Source organism: Martes martes (genome assembly GCF_963455335.1).
Source record: "Martes martes genome assembly, chromosome: 1".
NCBI classification, from domain to species: Eukaryota; Metazoa; Chordata; class Mammalia; order Carnivora; family Mustelidae; genus Martes; species Martes martes.
The window spans coordinates 187,762,423-187,784,423 of record NC_137888.1 but is presented as its reverse complement, the minus strand read 5'-3'; the positions used below and the strand labels follow the sequence as shown (position 1 = coordinate 187,784,423).

The 22,001-nt window shown below is 40.0% G+C and overlaps 1 protein-coding gene across 2 annotated transcripts in view; it reads left to right on the top strand.

Annotated features, from left to right (window-relative positions):
* PTPRG (protein tyrosine phosphatase receptor type G) overlaps positions 1 to 22,001 on the top strand; it is a gene marked incomplete at its 5' end in the record, with an annotated part of 697,399 nt that overhangs the window by 393,877 nt on the left and 281,521 nt on the right. For both annotated transcript variants that reach the window (XM_080822349.1, XM_080822350.1), the window contains one exon: positions 9,283 to 9,462. In XM_080822349.1, coding sequence (XP_080678475.1) covers positions 9,283 to 9,462 — 180 coding nt within the window. The remainder of the gene's footprint in view (positions 1 to 9,282; positions 9,463 to 22,001) is intronic.

The window sequence follows — 22,001 nt, the reverse complement described above, 5'->3', positions numbered from 1 at the left end:
AATCCCGTGTGCTAATTGGCTTAGTCCTGGGTTAACACCCTTTCCCAAGCCAATTACTTGTTAAGGAGGATGAAATTAGACCGATGGCCAGGTATCAACCAGACATTATTTCCAGAGCTTTAGAAATAGGGTCAGGCTTTCCAGACTTTAGGGTTTGAATGTAATTTGCAGAAGAAAGTATACATAATCATGTTTATTGAACAGCTACTATGTGCCAAGTCCTGTGAGACATGCTCTATATGTAATGACTTACTTAATACTCATCACATCCCTGTGGTCACTTGTACGAATGTAGTCGGTGAGAGTGAATTTTGGCTAGGCTATTAACAAGTACTTTACATGCCTAGTTCATTCTTTTAGGTGTTACAGGAAGCGTTCTTGTGGATTTAGTACTCTTACAAAAGTTTTAGCAATAATCCAATATAATCTTGTGTGTGTAAAGAAATGGAATCATTATAAGTCTTGATCGCAGCCACATCCAAGTCTACCTTCCAGAGTTGAGACTGGAGTGAAAAGAACAGGCAGGACTATTACCACCTGCCTCTCTTGTGCTCCTGGCAGGCATTGCTAACTGATCTGCTCTTCACTGATAGTAATCATACAGTCATTTGGAGCTATGTGTGAATTAGAACTTATTGCCCATCTTTGATCCAGAACTCAGATGGCTAGTCTCATTACCCAGCCCCCTTCCACCGTGCCAGATGGCCATTTTCATTGTTGGATGGTTACATTAAGTTTTGTGGAAGGCAGTCAGAATTCTAAAAGAACAGGTCTTTGTCACTTGAAGAGTGTTGATTGCTTGAAGATCTAGTTGATCTGAAGGTTGAAACCTTCAGCTTCAGGGAAACCTGGGTGGCTCAGTCAGTTAAGCGTCTGCCTTTGGCTCAGGTCATGATCCTGGGGTCCTAGTATTGAGCTCCACATTGGTTTCCCTGCTCAGCGGGGGAGCCTGCTTCTCCCTCTTCCACTTCCCCTGGTTGTGTTCCCACTCTTGCTGTGTCTCTTTCTGTCGAATAAATAAATAAAAATCTTCAAGTAAAAAAAAAAGAAAGAAAGAAAGAAAGCTTTAGGTCTGGAGCAAACTTACTTATAGCTTGTAAACACTTGAGATGTTTGGCATTGGACAGTAAGAATTATGACTTGTTGTTATTAATACCTCAGATGCTCTTTGTAACCAATTCCTTTTTGTATCTACGGGAAGTAAAAATGAAGTTGCCCCAACTTTAAACAATATTTGTTTGATTTTGAGTGAATAAACTATCTCAATTATTAGTAAGAATTTTGACTGCATGTTTGGATGAGGATAGATTCCATGTGAAAGATACAATTTTTTTATATCCCAGGTATGTCTAAACATGCATCGTTACAAACTTTGTCTTAAAAGGATCAGAATCCTCTAGTCTGTGAATTGCATGCCTGCAGAGTGCCTGCTTTACTGCTGTCATACCACATACTCATACAGACATCACTAATCAATCACCCAATCCTTCTGAGCCTCTACTCAGCAGGAGTTCTGCAGCTCACAACTCCCAGGTTGTCCTTACTGGCATCCTTACTCTATGGAATACCCTCTTTTTTTTTTTTTTTTTTTAAGATTTTATTTAGAGAGAGAGAGGGAGCACACAAGCAGAGGGAGCAGCAGAAGGAGAGGAGAAGTTGACTACCAGCTGAGCAGGGAGCCCAATGACAGCTCAATCCCAGGACCCTGGGATCTTGACCTGAACTGAAGGCAGAGGCTTAACTGAGCCACCCAGGGGCCCTGCAATACTCTCATTATTAAGGACAATATAATGGGCTCCAGAGAGATCTTAAGCATCAGGATTAGAATCAGGGATCTTTGGTTTACAGATTGGTGCTGTTTTCTAGTTTTAACATCTAGTCCTAAGACACAGATGCTGTGAAATAAAATGAATAATAGTTGGTATTTTAAAAAGTAAACAGGCATTCCCATGTCTGGTGTTACTGTCTGATAGTATTTCTGGTGTTATGGTTAGTTGTTGATATTCCCTTAAAAACACACCATTGATGTGAAATGGAGGAATGAAGTTTTTATACCTAAAATTTAAAAACAAAAATTTGCCCAACTATTCTATTACCTGGTAGGAAAATTTACATTTTCTTAACTGGTTTAAGAATTAGAATATTCCTATGAATAACATCGAACAATATCATAATTATACATGCATAAAAGATGAAAACACTGGAGATCAGCAATATGAATGCTTTTTAGTACTTTTTCCTTTTTTCATACATATGGCAATAAATGCACAAAAGGTAATTAAGTTCCCGATAGTGGAGAATGCAAAAGAATCACAAGCTAAATCCCATAAAGCTTTTTAATTAAAAAATGGAATAGTTTTAAGATGTGTTTTAGATTTGGGAGAAAAACCATTAATTATAATATTAGGTAAAAAAATGAATTCTAATATTTTTGGATTGTTGCTCTTGGTTAAAAGTAGACAACAAGATGCAGGGTAATAAGCCTGGATTCAGGTAATACTTTTAATATAAGTTCCTTGAGGGAGGCATTAATAAGCATATTTGACTAGAAACAGCACATAACATGTATATTAGTTTTGTTTTTAATTAGATTTAGACAGAATTCATTATTTTTAATGGCTTTTCATTAGTGAACAGAAACCGTTATTTGGATGTATTATGGTAAAATAAATTCAAGGTGTATGCTTATTTTCTGTAAAGAATCTCTTAGGTATTTAAAGAAATTATTGTTTGGAACACAAATCCTAGGCAGATATTTGAAATTCCTCAGTTTTAGATGTAAGTATGATTTTATATGCTCTAAAACAGCAATTTTATCTCCTTCTCAAGTCAGATCTTAATAATGAACTGTAATTAAATGAGATTGTTTACTTAAATCGCTGAAAAGTCTTACTGCTATATTTATATCTGTTCACATTGGACTTGTCAAATAATACTGCTGGAAATGGAGGGTCAAAATTAGATTTTTCTCTCAGATTTTATTTGAATTTTCTTTGAACACAAATTCTTTGGTCCAGAATTTATGTATGTTGACCAAATTCTTGGATTAAATCTGCCGTAAAGCACTGAATTTAAAGTGGGATCGTAGACGTAAGCCCAGATTTACAGTATTTGCCATTATTTTCACGTGGGGGATTCTGTCTGCCTTAAACAGGCCAGTTGGAATTAAACTCCAGTTGTGTGATTTATTCACATTACTGTAGAAATATGTCTTCCTGATGCTAGTCTGCTGAATTGTAGCATCTCAAAACAAGAAAAATACGGTGGCTTGTTAATGGTACACCAGGGAGGTAGAAGTGGGTTCTTTTAATGCACAAATGAGCCGTAAATTAAGCTAATAATGTTCTTCCTTAACTATAGTTTTTAAAGGTGAGTTTCTCCAACTTTATAATGTTTTTATATAATATTAAATAATGAAATATCACCCACATGCTTGCAGTGTTTTCTTCAAACAAATCTCTCTCTTACTTTGGTTTTGCTTAGGGGAAATTCATGCAAAGAGCTGAGGACAGCAATGTCAGCATTATCTATAAACCAGTGCCCGTCACCTTTATCTGTTAGGCCATAGACCTGCCCCCAAATATATAACAGTAAGTCCAATAAAATATGGATATTCACAAAACTTAGATTTTATTTGACTTCTGAGCAGTTTCGTAAATATTTCTTCATCTTATCAGAGTAAGCACAGGAAAATGACCCTATTGACAAAGAACAACCAGGAAACGAACATGGGTGTATTAACTGACTCAACTTCATTCAGAGCTCATGAGTTTTCCCACTCATTTCCGTGTTTGGTTCTGCTACTCAAGCTAGAATACCACCGTGCAAGTGTTTTCTGGGGTGTGTGTGTGTGTGTGTGTGTGTGTGTGTGTTTTCTCTTCCCCTCTTTAGTCTTCTTTGTTCTGTGACAAATTTTCAGTCTTTCCTGGTTGTTCATGACCTTGACGTTTTTGAGGAGTATCAGCCAAGTGTTTCATAGAATGTTCTTCAGTTTGGGTTTGTTTGATGTGTTTTCCTCATGATTAGACAGAGGCTATAGATTTTTAGAAAGAACCCACAGAGGTGATATCCCCTTCTTACCACATCTGTCAGGATGTGCATGATGGGCTGGCCTCACAGGTGATGGTAACCTTCACTGCCTGGTTAAGGTGGGATTACCAGGCTTCTCCACTGGGAAGCTTGCTTTTTCTGTTCTTTGAAAGCTAGGCACTAAGTCCAGCTGTCGATGGGCTTAAGCTCCACTTCCCAGAGGATCAGGGGTACTTTTTGACTCGCGTTTTCCAAAATGGGAAGCACCAGGGCCCAGTATACTTTTAGCATTTCAAGGAGTGACTCCCCTGAAATGTCACCTTCAAAGTCCTGCCCTTGGGGAGGTGAGGGTCTCTCTTCTCTCTTTGTATATGGCAAAATGCTTGTATCCACCTGCCTTAGCCTTTGATTGGACTGCATGCTCGTTTCCTCCATTAGACAGTCAAGTTCTTGAGGGCCTGCGACACGTTTTTGTAACAATAGCAGTGGCAGTGGGAGTAGCCACCATTTACGGAGTTTTCATTGTTGGGCTCTTCTTTCATTTATGTATTTGAGAGAGAGAACAGAGGGAGAGGGAAAGGGAGAAGCAGACTCCCCCACACTGAGCAGAGAGCCTGATGTGGGCCTCGATCCCAGGACTCCAGAATCATGATCTGAGCTGAAGGCAGATGCTTAACCACTGGAACCACCCATGTGCCCCATTATTGGGTACTTCTTTTTTTTTTTTTTTTTAATTTATTTATTTGTTAGAGAGAGAGCGAGCGAGCACAGGCAGACAGAGTGGTAGGCAGAGGCAGAGGGAGAAGCAGGCTCCCCACCGAGCAAGGAGCCCGATGTGGGACTCGATCCCAGGACACTGGGATCATGACCTGAGCCGAAGGCAGCCGCCCAACCAACTGAGCCACCCAGGCGTCCCATATTGGGTACTTCTTAAAGTACTTTCCATTGCTTATCTCATATAATCCTCAAAACTACCCTATGACTTGGACACCACTAATTTTTCCCATTGTACAGATGAGCAGACTGAGCCTCTGGCAGCTTCAGTTGTCCAGGGGAAGCCCAGGTGAACTATGGCAGCTCCACCTGCTGGCATCCGTTTCGTGGCACTGTGGCTGGTACAGAGCAGGTGTCAAGTCCATATTTAAATGCGTACAGTGATGAACTGATGAACAAGACTGGTTTTGCTCTTTAACTGACCTTCTTTCAATAGAGAACTCTGCTAAAGCATAGAAAAAATAAGAGAGCCTTAAAGATAATCATGCTTCATGAAAGGCGTTGAAAGCAAAGTTCTGTCACATTCCTTTCTTTAAAAAAGTGTAATTGCCTTTAGTGGGCTAGTTAAATTTGCACGCAGCTTCCATCATGTGCTTCATAAACCGCTTGTTGTACCTTCTCCCCATTCAGACTAATTTAACCTATTAATGTTGAAAGGAAGGAGGTTGACCTCCTGACTCTTGAAACCAAGGGAGTCAGGAAGAGTAGGAAGAAGTCAGCAGATAAAAGTATAAAATTAAAACCAAAATAGCACCATAGTGTCATTCGGAGACACAACTATGCAGCTCTTGAACGTCGTCTTCTAATTCATGTATTTGTGAGCAAAAATAAGTATTAGCAGCACTCTGTAGCTAGGGCCCTGCTCTATGGATGGCAGTAATGGTAAACAACACAGAGAAGGAACCTCTTCTGAGAGTCACGAACTAATGAGGAAGACAGACATTAAATTAAGGAATGAACAAATTACATGAGTGATAGGCTGTCCCAAAGAACACAGGTGCCCATTGCCAAGATGGTACACGGCCTTTGTGCCTATGCCTCATGGAAACCTCCCCCACCAGAGTGTATTGACGATGACATTAAACCTTTAGGCAGGAGTTTTAAATGCATTCATGGAATTCACTAAAAAGAAAGTAGCTTTCATCACAGGTTGAGTCAGGTTTCGCTGCCAGTATAGATTCTCTGGCTGCAAATATGTTGGCAGCATGTCTTCATGAAGATTGCATTCCCACAAGACTCTCAACAGGTGAATGGCAAATTACTTTGGGCAGCCCAGCCGCCCTGTGGTTTCAGTGCTCCCGGTCCACCCTGCCCCTTTTGGGAAGATAGCCTTGTATAGTAGGTCGCGATGTCGGGAGTTGGTGAGCTATTGGAAATGGGTCCAGTTGCCAACTGCACATGTCCTTCTCATTCTAAGAAAGAGTCAGTAAGGGGAAACTGAAGTGCAAATGACTTTTCCTTCTTATTTTAGACGGAGAATGTCATACCTGAGGGCGGAAGGCTTCTTGCTGATTGGTTTTCTCCCCCAAACTAGGTTTAAGTTAACCATGGTCTTTATTTAGTGTCATGTTTTTTACTTAAAAGCATTTATTCAAACTTCTGAAAAACAAAGCATTCAATACTCTGAGATTATACAACTGCAAATGATTAATGATATTATTCTCAGCGCTTTATAAAGTGTCTTAACACTGGAGAGATTTATACAGTGTGGAATGGCGATGGTGCTTCAATGTGAGAATAGGTAATCAATACCTCCAAGCTTGGAAAAGCGTTCTATTTCCTCCACTAATGACATAGGGGTTTTTGCAAGGCAAGGGTGTCTGGAGCATGAAGCACTCCAAAGAAAAATTAATTTAAAATCTGAAGTGGAAGATCAGTTTCAATTAAAATTGCACTTGAATGTACATTGGGTAGAAGTGTGAAAAAGCAAGCATGTAGTCGGCTTAAATCTTCAGATTGTTACCAGTGAATAAATGAATCCCACTGGTATGAACCCTGATTATATTTTTACAGAGTGCTAAATTATATGTCACCCATGTCTAGGAGGTTTTGAGAAATAATATGAATGGAAAGTGTGCTTCTCAGAGTTTGCAGAGTGCTTTTCTTTATTAGTAGGATAATTACGAGGTGTCTGTGTTTTTACAAAGGACAGCTTGCATTCTTCTTTCTTTGGAGTCAAACATGTTTGGATTTATTTTGCTGTGCATTTTTTTCATTGAGTATAATTTTATCGTACTAGTGAGTTTCTAAAAGTCATTACACACACACACACACACACACACACACACACACACATACACGATATTAAAACTTTAGCTTCCAGAGGTGCCTTGGTGGCTCAGTTAGTAAGCATCTAGCTTTGGCTCTGGTTGTGATCCCAGAATTCTGGGATCGAGCCCAGCCTTGGGGCTTTCTAGTCAGTGGGGAGCCTGCATCTCCTTTTCCCTCTGCCTGTGGCTCCCTCTGCTTGTGTGTGCCCTTCCTCCTTCCCCCCACTGTCAAATAAATAAAATCTTAAAAAAAAAATAAAACATTAGTTTCCATAATTTGAACATAGAGGCTCATGAGACACATCAACAATCACTTTATTCCTCTGGAAGAAAATTTAAAGAATGGACAGGAAATTGGAGCTATTCCTTATGTCCCTTTTCCCCTCCTTTTTTCCTTCAAATGTAATGATGCAAGATGAAAATAAAGTTTGGCTAGAATATATGCAAATGCACACTCTGTTCCTTTATGACTCATCAGAGTCTTAGGGAATTTGACCAAGAGGTGAGGAAACATGAGTGAAAAGCCCTTGATGCTTCTTCTTTTAGTAAGGAGCTTTATAGTCAAGAAAATGGTGATGTTAACTTTTTCTAGAAAGCCTTATGACACTTGTAAATGATTTTGAAAAGTGCCCTGAGGTTGCTAAACCTTTGCCGAGCAGTGAGCGTGTTCTTCCTGATAGTCTCTTCCATCTTACTGTTTCGGATGAGAATTAGGGAGAATGACCCAGGCGTAGAAGGAAGCCAGGTTATTTGCCAGGAAGCAAGAATATGCATCATATTTGGGGGGGTCACATCGATTGCTCTTGCAGCCTTGACCATTACCGTGACTAAAGAGATGTTCTGTGGTTGTCTCTTTTTTCATGGGACCCTTGTTTACATCAGCTGTGAGCTGTATCGGGGAGGGGGGGTGGGGATATTGATGGCCTGTGTGAACATGGTAGTGGGTTGGGCACAGGTGTGTGGGCTTTTATTTAGCAGTAGGAAGACTTACGGTGTCTCTGTTTCTCCATCACACGACACTAGGTTTAGAGTGAGGTAGGAAAGTACTGGTGGTTGGGTGGGTTGGTCTCTTCAGATCACTTTGGCCATTCCATCCTCATCTGATATGTGAAGAAATTTTAAACTGAAACCTAGGTGTGTGTGTGTCTGTCTGTCTGTCTCTCTCTCTCTATATATATATATATGCACATTATATTTTATTGTTTGGGAAACCTAAAATTATAACATTTAGATTTATTTCATATCCAATTCTTAAAAGGAGATGATGTATGTTAATCTTTCTAGCAAAGGGTGTTTCCTTTTAACGGGCCACTCCTGCTTTGTCATGTCAAGAAGGTTAAAGGCTGGGTGCAGAAAAATCTCAGAGCCTGTTATCAACTTAATAGACATCACCCCCCAGATTATTTCGTTTCCAAGTAGTGCAGACAGGTGGGTGCAGTATGTTTTCTCTGCCCATGCCTGCTTGGTACCCAGTAGGATTCTGCACTGTTGCATTTTCATTCCTGCTGCATGTATCCCCCCAAAAGCCTGCATTTATATGAGTGCTGCATTCATTCTGAATGCACCTTTATGCCCCCATGTCCTATGCCAGGGAGGGATTGAGAAGGAGAGGTGAGTGCCTGAATCCACTAATTTACAATTTCTGGCCAAACCAAAAAATCTTCCACGATTAACCAAAAGAAAATCCTGCCTCATTGCCCCATTATTCGTCATGACTCTCATCCTGTGTCATGTGGCCTTTAATTTTTAATTTTTCCTTTTTCCAGTTCACAGACTCCTAGGAGCTGTTGTGTTTGGTATACCGTTGGTAATAGCAAAACATGCTGAACAGAGGAAGGTGGTTTCTTATGAATAAATGCTTTGCTTATTTTGGAAGACTTACTTAGAATTTTTTAAAAATGTGAACAACTCTGACAGCCCTTCTGCTCAGCTTCCTTAATCTGATTACAGATAAAGTAGCAAATGTTTGATTACAAATCAAGAAGCAAAACCATCTTAAGGAACATGTCTTTTCTTTAATCTTATCGCCCTATCAAGCAAATGGCTTGGATCCATAGTTTTCAACAGACTGACATCTTTGGGTGGGAACATTGGCAGGGGTGGGGGTGTGATGTACTTTTAGAGATACAGTGGTTGGCTTCCTACATCCTGTTCATTTCATCCCTAACCCTTGAGTCATGAGGACTGAAGTATTGTTCTCTTTTAACAGGTGCCTATGGTCCTGAGCACTGGGTCACGTCTAGTGTCAGCTGCGGGGGCCGTCTCCAGTCTCCCATAGACATTGTAGACCAGCATGCACGGGTCGGCGAAGAGTACCAGGAGCTGCAGCTGGACGGCTTTGACAATGAGTCTTCTAACAAAACCTGGATGAAAAACACAGGGAAGACAGGTAGACTCCTGACTTTTTTACTAGTCAACAAATCAATGGGAAATAGTTTTAGATGGCTCTAATATTTACCTTACCCATGGTTTTTGCTCCTTAAGTAGTGTGTGTTGCTATAAGGAACATAGAGTGAGAACTTTGGAATTAGCTCTTGGTTCGAGAACCAGCCACTTGCTCTACAAGCTGTGTGATTTGGGGCAAATTACTTAACCACTCTGTGCCTCGGGTTTTAGAAATACAATAAAGGTGCGTAATAAAATATCAGCCTCATAAGGCTGTAAGGATTTAGTGAATCCATATAGGTAAAGTGTATATAAAATGGACTTTCAGAAATCTGCTTTAACCTTTATGGTGGCTGCTAGCCGCATGTGGCTATTTAAATTTGACTATTAAGTCCGTCAGTAAGTAAGACTAAAGTTCACTCCCTCAGTTGTAATAGCCACGTATCTTTTTTTGTATTTCCCCCCGACTTTGTTAGGTTGTTTATGTGCAGTATTTGAAAGCAGAGGATACACATTAAAATCTTCGTGGGGTTTTTTCGGGGGGAAGATCTGACTTTTATTTAACATGATATAAGTTTAATATAGATATACATGTGATGATTTGATACATGTTTATATTTCCCAGTAATTACCATAATTTGGTTAGTTAACACTCCAATCACTTCATATCCTCAGTCCCCCCCCCCACCCCGCCTTCCTTCCTCCCTTCCTTTGTTTCTTTTGGTGAGAACATTTAAGACATTTAAGACTTACTTAGCAGCTTTGAAGTATGAAGTAAGGTATTGTTGACTATAGTCCCCATGATTATACATCCCCAGAACTCACTTCTCTTTTAAATGGACCTTTATAGCCTTTGATCACATCTTCCCATTTACTGCACATTCAGCCCCTGGCAACCACCATTCTACTCTCTGTTTCTATGATTTCAGCTTTTTTAGATAACGTATATAGGTGAGACCATAGAATATTTGAATTTGTCTGACTTACTTCACTGAATATAATGCCCTTAAGGTCCACCCATATTGTCACAAACGGCACGATTTCTTTCTTTTTTATGGCAGAGTAATACTCCAATGTATATTTTACTTGTCTGGTCATCAGTTGTGGACACTCATCGTTTCTATGTGTCGGCTCTTGTGAATAATGCTACAGTGAACATGGAGGGGGCAGATATCTCGTTGGGATAGTGATTTCATTTCCTGAAGTAGAATTTCCAGAAGTAGAATCGTTGGATCATATGGTAGTTTTATTTTTAGTGTTTTGAGGAACTGCCATATTCTTTTCTGTAGCATCTGCACCAATTTCTGTTCCCACCAACAGTGTACAAGGGTTCTCTTTTCTCCACATCCTCACCAATACTTTTTATGTCTTGTCTTCTTGATAATAGCCATCCTGACAGGTGTGAGGAGCTATCTTATTGTGGTGTTTTTTTTTTTGTGTTTTTTTTTTCTTTTTTAAAAGATTTTACTTATTTATTAGAGAGAGAGAGAACATGAGATGAGAGAAGGTCAGAGAGGGAAGCAGACTCCCTGAGGAGCTGGGAGCCTGATGTGGGACTTGATCCCCGGACTCCGGGATCATGACTTGAGCTGAGGGCAGTTGCTCAACCAACTGAGTCACCCAGGCGCCGTTATTGTGGTTTTGATTTACATTTCCCTGATGGTCATTGAGCACTTTTCGTGTACCTATTGGCCCTTTGTGTATCTTTGGGAACATGCTTAGGATCCTTTGCCAACTTTTAACCAGGGTTATTGAGTTGGTTTTTTTTTTTTTTTTTGTATTTTATAGTGGGGTTTTATTGGGGTTTTTTGCTACTAAGTTGCATGAGTTCTTTATATTGGGTATTAAAATCTCTATCACATGTATAGTTTGCAAATTTTTTTTTCCTATTCAATAGATTGCCTTTCTATTTTTTTAAATTGTTTCTTTTGCTGTGGAGAAAGAAGCTTTTTAGTTCAATGTGGTCTCACTTGTTTGGTTTTGCTTGTGTTGCTCATGCTTTTCGTGGTATGTCCAAAAAATCATCACTAAGACCAATGTTATAGGCGCTTTTGCCTGATGTTTTCTTCTAGGAGTTTTATGGCTTCAGGTCATACATTAGAGTCTTTAATTCATTTCAAGTTAATTATTGTGAATAATGTAAGGTAGGAGTCCCACTTCATTAACTTTTGCATGTGAATACTTATTTTTTCCAACGCCATTTATAGAAGAGACAGACTATCCTTTCCCATTGAGTGTTATTGGCTCTCATGTCAAATATTAGTTGGTTATACATTGTATATGTGTGGGTTTATTTCGGGGCTCTAGATTCTGTTCATTAGTCTGTGTGTTTTGCTACACCAGTATCACACTCTTTTGGTTACTGTAGCTTTGTAGCATAGTTTGAAATGCCTCCAGCTTCATTCTTCTTCCTTAGAATTCCTTTGGCTCTTCAGGGTCTTTTATGGTTCTGGCGAAATTTTAGGTTTGTTTTTACTGTTTCTATGAAAAATACCCTTAGAATTTTGATAGCAATTGCACTGAATTTGTGGATCATGGGTAGTATTGTACCAGCCGCATTTGAAATGCTTGGTAGCCACATAGGGCCAGCAGTTACCATAGGGAGGCAGCAAGATCAAGTGCATTCTGTCATTGCAAAAAGGTCTGTTGGACAGCTCTGTGCCAAATGCACAAATGGAAGTAAAATTCTTACCCCTTTGGGTTTTTGCTTTTTTATTTTTTTTAACTTATTTATTTATTTATTTATTTGACACAGAGAGAGAGGGAGGGAAAGAGCATGCACAAGCAGGGGGAATGGTAAGTAGGGGAGAAGCAGGCTCCCCGCTCAGCTAGGAGTCTGATGCCAGGGTCAGTCCCAGGACCGTGGGATCATGACCTGAGCCAAAGGCAGCAGCTTAACTGACCGAGCCACCCAGGTACCCCAAGGTTTTGCTTTAATATTTCCTATTACATTAGAGGACAGAGGAACATGTTCTTGTGCGTTTATGTATCAGGCCAGCATCTTGATGCTCCTGCCTTTAATTACCCCCATCACCCTCATTTGTCTTCGGAAATTTATGAATACAGAACTTCATATTTTCGCCATTGCTAATACAAAGAGCTGCCTCCCTCTTAATCACTATTGTGCAATTACCAGTTTCAGATGGTCCATGGAATTCGAGAATGCCTTGCTGTGCTCCACTGTCTGACCTGAAAATAAACACAGGGGTGTTATATTATATCTCTGCTTAGTGCTACCTGGGTTTCTATTGGTACTAAGTATATTTTTCATATCTTATTTTTTTACTTTTATAACTCTAATCCATTAAAACAAGCTCACTGTCTTTCTCGCTCTCTTTTTTGAAATGATCCCTTTGTAACCAAGGATGTCACTACAGACCACTCTTAGTAATCCCTTTCAACAGCTTTGGCTGGCCACAGCCCCCACACTGGGCTAAAACAACTTCACTGTCAGCCCTTTGGTTTCATTCTTATTGTGGGTCACAAACTTGCCTTTTTCTTTTTTTTTTCTTTCTTTTTCCTTCCTTCCATCCTTCCTTCTTTCCTTTCTGTTTAAAAATTTTATGTATTTCCTTTAGAAAGTGATAGCCCCCAGAGCCCAGGGAGGAGAACACAGAGAGAGGAGAGAGAGAGAAACTCAAGCATACTCCACTTGAGTGTGGAGCTGGACAGGGGGCTCCATCTCACAACCCTGAGATTAGACCCAAGGTGACACCAAGGGTCGGTGCTCAACCAACTGTGCCCCCTCGGTGCCCAGAATTGCCTTTTCTTTTAACCTAAGTGGCTGCCTGGGCGACTTTGGGGGGATCCATTTTCCTTCTCCAAATCAACATTTGTCTGAGATTATTCATGGTTGATTGCTTTGGGTTGGCCTGGTGTGTTCATAGAGTTGCTTCTCAGTCAGCACCATGATTCCTGACTTCAGACTCTTCTTTGTAATGTTCTCCTGATCATCTTGTTCTCCTTGCCTCATCTCAGGCTACCCTCTCCTGTACCTTAAGTCATCCTTCTGGGTGTATCTGCTCAGGAAAAATGTGTGACTGATAAGGTTATCTGTACATACTTTTTGACCCCTCCCTCTCTTCCCTAATGTAGATTATATATTTATTGTTAGAATTCAGAATTTCTCTACCAGTGGTCCTGCTTTATGTTTCCAGTGTGAGCATCCTTTGGAGAACCAGGATAGGAATATTGACTCCCCCAACAATCTGAATGTGGTGGACCATAGCATTGCCCTACTGGGTGTAGTCAGACCTCAGAGCCTAGTGCCACCTCAGTGCCACATTCCAGAAGCTGCCAAAGGCAGTTCGCTGGGCTCTCTGATGTGGTTTTCTACTTGACTTGCAACGCTTGACAGCCTTCTGCAAAGATAACACGTTTCAGTGACAGCTTTCAGCTTGGTATCTCCAATGACAGGTTTTAGATGAGTGGGGGGGTTCACTCAATGCAAGTTGATTCATGACCTTGGCCTTCCAGGAGCTGATTTTCAATCTCTGTCACCGTGCTGACTTCCTGGAGGGATCCACAACTTGTTGCATGTCTGTGAGTGTGTGTGCCTGGTTTTCGAGCATAGCCATCCAAATGTGAGCACATCTATATCAGAAATTTGAGAAGAAGCACACCTTTCTGAGAAGCAGAAATAAATCCCCTTACTTCTCAGACTGTACTTACTGTAAATCCATGACATCATCCTAGACAGACTATATCTCAAATAATCTAAGATGATTCTCTAGGACTGTTTTGTAAAACATGACAGCCACGTATGTGCAATTTTGAACAAGAACCTAGAATTGTTTTTCTGTTCTCTTAAGTTTCAACGTATGGTGGTGTAGAAACTTGAGTGCAAAAATCACAGTGTTGTTTATCTTCTTTGTTTTTTTTTTCTTCTTTGTTTTTTTAAATCTTCTTTTTTTTTTTTTAATAAGCACAAACCTAGAAACTTCTTTCATCCTGTACTTCTTAAAATGCTAAAGGAGTTCATGAATTTTCAAGTATTTTGGAGAAATGAAGATTCAGTTGCTTTGTCCATTATGCATGGATCATATAAATTCAACTGAAAAACAGTATACAGACAATGTAGGGTGCTGTGTCTAAATTAAGGGCAAGGATTGATAATATCCCCAGTGAGTAGTATTGATAGGTAACCTAGAAAAACACCCATTTATCTTCAGCCCTAACTGAAGTTGAGGTGGACCTACAGCTGGTGGTGTTCCAGAAAAGGAATCTGGACCTAGGAAGGAAGAGACCTCAGAGTGTGAGGAGAAAGTAGCCAGTAGAGGAAAAGCACCAAGTGCTAGAAAAGTCCAAAGATGAAGTCCCCCTGCTGCTACCAGTGGCATGCAAAAACGTGCCACAGGAAAGTCTCCAAAATTCAGCCCTGGTCCCGATATAGCTCATGGGAAGAGAGAAGCCTTCCCAGGTTTGGCAACCCCAAATGCTGCAGAGCCCAAGACCCCAGCTAAAGGCCCAGGAAAGAAGCCAAGAATCAAAGAAGAAGCAGAGAAAGAATGAAATTCTTCATTGGGGAGAAAAGACCCATGACAGACTCCCAAAAATCAGAGGACAAGTTCTTCACTATTTCTAGTAAATCTGCAAAGAAATCTTTCCACACCTCAGAAGCCTGGCCCAGAAAACCCAACATTCCCCAGTCGACTTAAAGTTAGAGTCAAGCAGAAGGAAACATCCAAACTCCCTAAAGAGCTTTTTAAAAATACCCAGGTCCTGACCACTGTTGTAGCCTTCCCCAAAAGTGAGTTCTGGACTTAAGTGCTTTTTGAAAAACCTTGGCAAGTATTACAGGTGTGTGTTTGTGGGTGTAAGAACCTGTACTTTGAAGTAAATTCATTTTTTAAATTGCTTTTCTGTGTATTTGCTAACATAATAGAGGAAAAACACAATGCTTCTGCGTGGTTGTTTTTTGTTATTAAAGTGTAACATTTGCTTCTGAGTAAACTGTTGGCATTCCAAAAACATTTTTACAAAACGCACATATCATCAAACTAAGGTTTTGCAAGATGTTACCCTTTTGAGGAACTGGACAAAGGGGACACAGGACCATTGTTTTATCTCTTACAACTGCACGTGAATCTATAATTACCAGAAAAATTAAAAGGTTAATTAAAGAAGCCCCACAGAAGCCACATGGTCTTTCTTTGTTGTGGTTCTTCATTTTATATTTATCTTAGATACCTAGATGAAGAAAAAACTTCTTTTTCTTTCTCCATTAATTTTTAACCAACACGTGTTTTTTTCCTCCAAAAGTCCTTTTGTGAATTTTGTTCTTCCAGAAAATAATTCAGAAAATAAGTTCAGTAGAGAGTATTTATTTTTTTGTGATGGAAATTTACAGGTCACTTATCTGTAAAATAGACTGTCTTTTGGATATTAAAATATGAATATAGAAAGTTAATATTTAAAGCAGCCTATTACATACAGACAGTAACTTTCCCATAAAACAGTTTTAATGTTCATATCTGTCTTAACCCCCTGAGAGGGCTATATATCCAATCCAGGATAATCAATAGAGCAAGTTAGTTGTACATAGCCTACTTCTCGAAAGTTGTCTAAAATATCTTTACAAGACAGATAGCATCTCTCTTTTTCTTCCTGAGAAGCCATAACTGTCTACGGTGCCACTTCTCATTTGATTTCATCTAAAGTTATTTCTCTTTCTTTCATTTTTGTAGAATGAAAAGATAATGCATTCATCAAGAACATTTCAAGATAATCTTGCTGCTCCTAGCATTAGCTTCTAGCTAAATGATCAGAATTTAAGACTTAGACGGTGCTTCTGATGTATGTTAATAAGCCATGGGCTCCTGTGAATTTTAACTATTTGGAGGGCTTTTGGTGTTTGGTGTTCACTACTTTTTCTTTCCTCCCACACCAAGGACAGATAGTCAAGGCATTTGTCATCATGCATTCATTTACTTCCATTTTCCCACTTTTTATTTGTCTACTCTGTGTTTTTTTCCTTGCCTACATTCTTTCCTACTTATCTGTATTTGCCACAGTGCCTGACATCAATGGATTCAGGAAATCATTGTTAAATTAATTAAAGAAGATAGATTACAATAGGGAAAGTATGGAAGCAGCCCAAGTGTCCATCGATAGATGAACGGATAAAGAAGAGGTGCTATACAGATATACAATGGAATATTATTCAGCCATAAAAAAGAATGAAATCTTACCATTTTAACCATGTGGATGGAGTTAGAGAGTATAATGCTAAATAAAATAAGTCAGAGAAAGACAGATACCATGTGATCTCACTCATTTTTAGATTTAAGAAACAAAAGAAATAAACAAGAAAGAGACAAATCAAGAAACAGGCTCTTAACTATCGAGAACAAACTGCTGGTTACAGAGGGAGGGCGAGTTAAACAGGTGATGGGCTTTAAGAATACACTTATGTTGAACAGTGAGTCCTGTATAGAATTGCTGAATCACATGAAATTAATACAATACTGTATGTTAACTAACTGAAATTAAGATTAAAACTTAAAAAAAATAAAATTTTTCCTGTTTCAGAGTTCTAAATTCTTGGGTTCTTTCATCCTATTACTATTCAGTCTTGCCTGAACTCTGGAATTCAAGTCAGAGCTGTTTCACTGGGTCTGTCTTTAGCTAGATACACTACAAGCTCTGTTTCTTGTCTGCTTAGCTCCATTTCTTTTCTCTGACTCCCACAGCCCCAGCCCTTGTGCCATGGTGTAGATGGAAACTGATTACATGCCAATTACATAACCAGTGATAATGGGGAAACCAGTTCTGTTTTACACAGGGAGACTTAAGTAAATTTTGAATTTGGGGGGTCATGTCTGAGGCCTGTCTTTGTTTTTTAGAGCACAGTTCTCTCGGCTAGATTGATATCTGTCATACATTGTATGATTCAGGGGTCACCTTACCCACTTTATTCATCTTGCTCAGTTTAGCAGTGAGTTCACTGAGACCTGGGATAATCCCATGACTTGACAGCTCCTGGATGTCTGAGACTGCTCCAACTTAACAGTCTCTCCTTAGCAGATGACTACAGTAAATTCCCAACTTTTGTTCCTACCAACTAGTGTTGCTTTCTTCCCATGCCTTCTTCATTTAGTAGCCAGAATAATTTTTTTTCCCTAAATCTGATCATGTCTGTCTTTCTGTCTCACCCTCTTTCATTCTTGTTCTTTCTTTCAGCCATATCAGGGACTTTCCATTTCTCTTGGGGATAAAGATAGATTGATAGCTGTCCCTGCCTCATTCCCCAGCTTCTGTGTCACACCCTGCTGTCTGGGCGCCAACCACCCTGGCTTTTTCTTACTTACTCTCACTACCACAGGGCCTTTGCATCAGCTTCTTTTTTTTGGACAAGCTCCCCTCTTGTCAGTACTTCCCAAGGTTGCTCCTTTAACTATCAACTCATATAATTTCATCAGTCCTTGAAGATACCCACTCCCCTTCTCCTGTCTGGGCTTGGACTCACCTCTTACTACTTGTCCTGCTTGCTGGGCTGCTTCTGCTGTCATTTAGTTGCCAGGAGCTGTCTTTCCCACCAGCTGTACCCTCCCTGAAGCCAAGATCTATGCCTGATTCACTAACCTTTTCTTCTCTGGTCATAAATTGGTAAATATTTGAAGAAATAAATGCCAGTGTTAGATAAGCTCATGTTTCTTGACTGCCAGACCAGAACGTTACCCTTTTACCAAGGGCCCTAAGTATCCCCTCATGGACACCTGCATTTTGGGTGGTCTGGGGGTGGGGAGAAGGGTCCCACCATCAAGATCCAATCATAGTGGTCTTTTCCCATTTTGTAGTGTTAAAAATTGGTTGGGAAGAGTGGAAGTAAATAGCAAGCAGCCAGTTTCCCTGCCATCCATTTTTATTTAACTTTTGGCACCTACTGCTGTTTACTCAGATTTTGGTATGAACATTTGCTTTAGCCCAGCATCATATAGACATGTTGAGTCTAATTTATAAACAGTGGGTGGATGTCCTGCAAACATTGCCATGAATGCCAGGTACTCAGTTACCCTTCGAGCTCAGGAGAAAACCAATTCCTTATCTGCCATGTGATTCCCACCTGTTCCCTCCCCCTGTGCACAGCCCAGGGTGTTGTTGCATTTGGGGAAGCCTCAGACACAGGGAAAGTCTGTAAAAGCTATGGCTTGTCTCCCTAGGATAATAACCCTAGGATAATAACAACGCTTATGCAATTATACAATGTCATCTTTATGCTGTAATGTCATATAACAGGGACTGTCGTAAGCATCCTCATTTGTCAATCCTGTGATCTCCCAGCAGACCCGTGAAGCTACTGTTGTAGCGTTCCAGTTTTAAAGAATGGGAACTAGAGCACCAAGAAATGTAATGCCTTTCCTACAAGTGGAGTGTGACAGGTGGTAGTGTCAAATTCAGACTCAACTGGCTCCAGAGTCCGGCTCTGTCTATGCGCCTGTGCTCTGCAATTTACTTCCTGTCTCAGAAGGGTGTAGACCCAAAGCCTGTGGGTGGCTCCTGCTGTGGACTATGAACTCTAGGTTCAGAAACTCCAGATTTGAAGCCTCCGCTCCTTCTGCTCCCTTTCTCGTTCTGCTGTGATTCCATCCCCGTCCACAGTAGTGGTTCAACAACCAGAGGGCCTGTTCTACAAAGTCCACTCCCATGTACCTTTCCTGTTTACCCCTCCTTTCCTGTCAGTCTCCATTCGTTAGCTGTTACGTGCTACCTTTGTGTCACCTAATCCAGATTCAACTTACTTCTGTTGTTTTAAAGTTGAAATTAAAATTCATTACTCCCAGTATGGAGCGCAACTCAGGGCTCGAACTCACAACCCTGAGACTAAGACGTGAGCTGAGATCAGAACTCAGACGCTCAACTGACTGAGCCACCCAGGCGCCCCTTTATTATTATCATAGTAGTATCTGCTTACTGTTTTTCTTTCAACTGGCTCTTTTTATTTTAATTACAGAAATTGATTATAAAGGAAAACTTGCTACCAGCACCTTAATGGGAAGACCTGTACTATTTGACTTAGAGAGGCTTGTATGCCTGTGATCTGTGAATATAAATCAAATTACCAAAGTTACGAAATTGAGCATAATACTTACTCTTGGGTACAAGGGGGAAATGAGCAAGTATCAGGGAAGTGTGGAGAGCAGATCAGCACTACATCGATATTTTTTTTCCCTGGATGTGAACAAAGCATAGAAACAATCAAGAAGAGAAAATACTTTTTTTTACTCTGTGTTGTAATGAATTCAGAGCATCTACTCAGCACTTAACAATCTCTCTCAAGTCTTGCTGTGGTCCCTATCCTAGGACACTTTATTTTGTGAGGAAGTCAGTATTGCTTTAAAATGGAACTTGAGGGGTACCTGGGTGGCTCAGTCAGTTAAGTCTCTGCCTTCAGCTCGGGTCATGATCTCAGGGTCCTGGGATAGAGCCCCAAGTCTGTCAGGTTTCCCACTCGGCGGGAGTCTGCTCCTCTGTCTGTCCTCCCCCAACCCCTCCCCCTGCTTGTGCTCTCTCTCTCTCTCTCTCTCAGATAAATAAATAAAATCTTTTTTTTAAAAAATGGAACTCTATCTGAAAAAGGAGATTCATACCTTTGTGGGCCCCCCTCTTTGTGGCACGTGAGCTCCGTCCATACCTCCACAGAGGAGTCTGACAGGAATCTCCACTGAATGTGTACTTGTTGGCTTTCTGGCACTGGTTAGTTAAGGCCTTTCCCTGTATGATTTCCTTCAGGCATCAAAACAGCCTTGCCCCGTTGACCCTTGTAGTGCCATGGGAACAGTGGTGGAGACTGAGGCACGAAGAAGTCAGGTAACTTGGCCCAAGGTCATCTGCTCTAAAGTAAGCAGAACTGGATTCTGACCCAGGTCTGTCCATCTTCTGAGCTCTTGGCTCTTAATATATTTTGTGTTCTGTGGGAAGTATCTTGACTTTGTTTTCAAACAGCTCTGTGTCCTCAGTGGTCATCAGAAAATGGTTACGTGATAGCGGAGAAAGTTCTCCCTTCGCAATTTTATAGGTAAACAAAAATAGAAGCGGCATTGAGAAGGGGGAGTAGGAACACGGAGCATGCTGTGTGCTCTAGTGAGGAATACAGTAAAATGAAAAATGAGATTAATGTTTCAGATTGTACAGTTCCCTAATTATGCTTTTAATTATTCATATAAAACAAGTAAAATGACCCCTGACAGAGACATAAATGATTTAGGTAAAATCAAATATTTATAAGATGCTGCTGAGTCCCTGGGTATATTGTAACAGATGCACTCAAAATGCTTTGCCTTCATCCTTTGGATGCAAAATGTTACGTATAGAATTTATAACAGGATGAGAGTAATCAGAAGTATCTAAGACACTACTGACCTAATTCATAGGTATTTTGGCTTTAGAACTAAAGGCATGTGATTGGTTTACTGTGTTTTATCGTATAAAATAGCATACTGTGTTTTAGGGATCACCAAATGACAACCCCTGCTTGTTTCTGCATTCTTAATGGTGGAAAAAAAAATCAAAGGGAGAATAAGATTCCATGACACGTGAAAATTATATCCATATTTTAGTTTGGATAAAGTTTTATTGGAACATTCATTTCCATGTTGTGCTTGGCTGCCTCTGTGCTACAAGGACTGGGGTGGGTTGTTGCAACTGGGATCTCAGGGCCCACAGAGACGATCTTGACTTTGAGAACATTTGCCAACACCTGTTAAATGTGCCTAGCACACAGCACAGGTAAAACAGCCATCGCATGTTTAATCTGCGCAAGAAACACTTGCTTTGACTTCGTTTCATCTCTTAATTTGCTGTCCCACTAATTGAACATTTACTGTATATTTTTTTCAGAAATTGGAGAAAAACTGTCTTTTGAATGCAATAAAAAGGGATTTATACGAGCAGGGTTCCTTTACTTGCTTTTAATGCTTCCTTTATGTAGAGGAGTACTGAAACTAATTGCACTGTTTTAGAGATGGGTCATTAGCCTCGTCCCAATCTTTTACGGAGACCTAATTTTCATGCAGGATTTCTCGCTAAAGCTCGAACTGGGATCTCTTTAGGAAGAAGAGACAGTGATGATACAAGAGCTTTTCTGCGGTTTACACAAATTTGGCTGTTGATCACAAACCATGAAGTATGTTGGTTGACATCTTACCCATGTTTAGCAGCCAGTGAGTGTTTGTTGAATGAATGCATGAATTCACTTTAGAAAACAAACAAACAAAGGGAGTGTATCACTTATAAAAGAAAATCTGTTTGTTAATGCATCTGGATACTACATTCCTTTTGGGAAAATAATTGTTATGCCAGTATAAATCCAGGTTATTTATTCTCAATTTCTCTTTCCTGTGTTTCAGGAGGGGGATCCTTTTGAAAGTTAGGATTTAAATTGACGAAGGTTCCCTATGTTTTGGAATTCTCAGGTGTTCTTTTGGATGGGTTAAGTAAAATTTTCCTACATGTGAAATAATTTTTTTTAAAAAAGCATTACATGAAATCTAGTTATCTGCAATTATTTGAATGATTTAATGTATAAAATTCTGCCAGCATTTT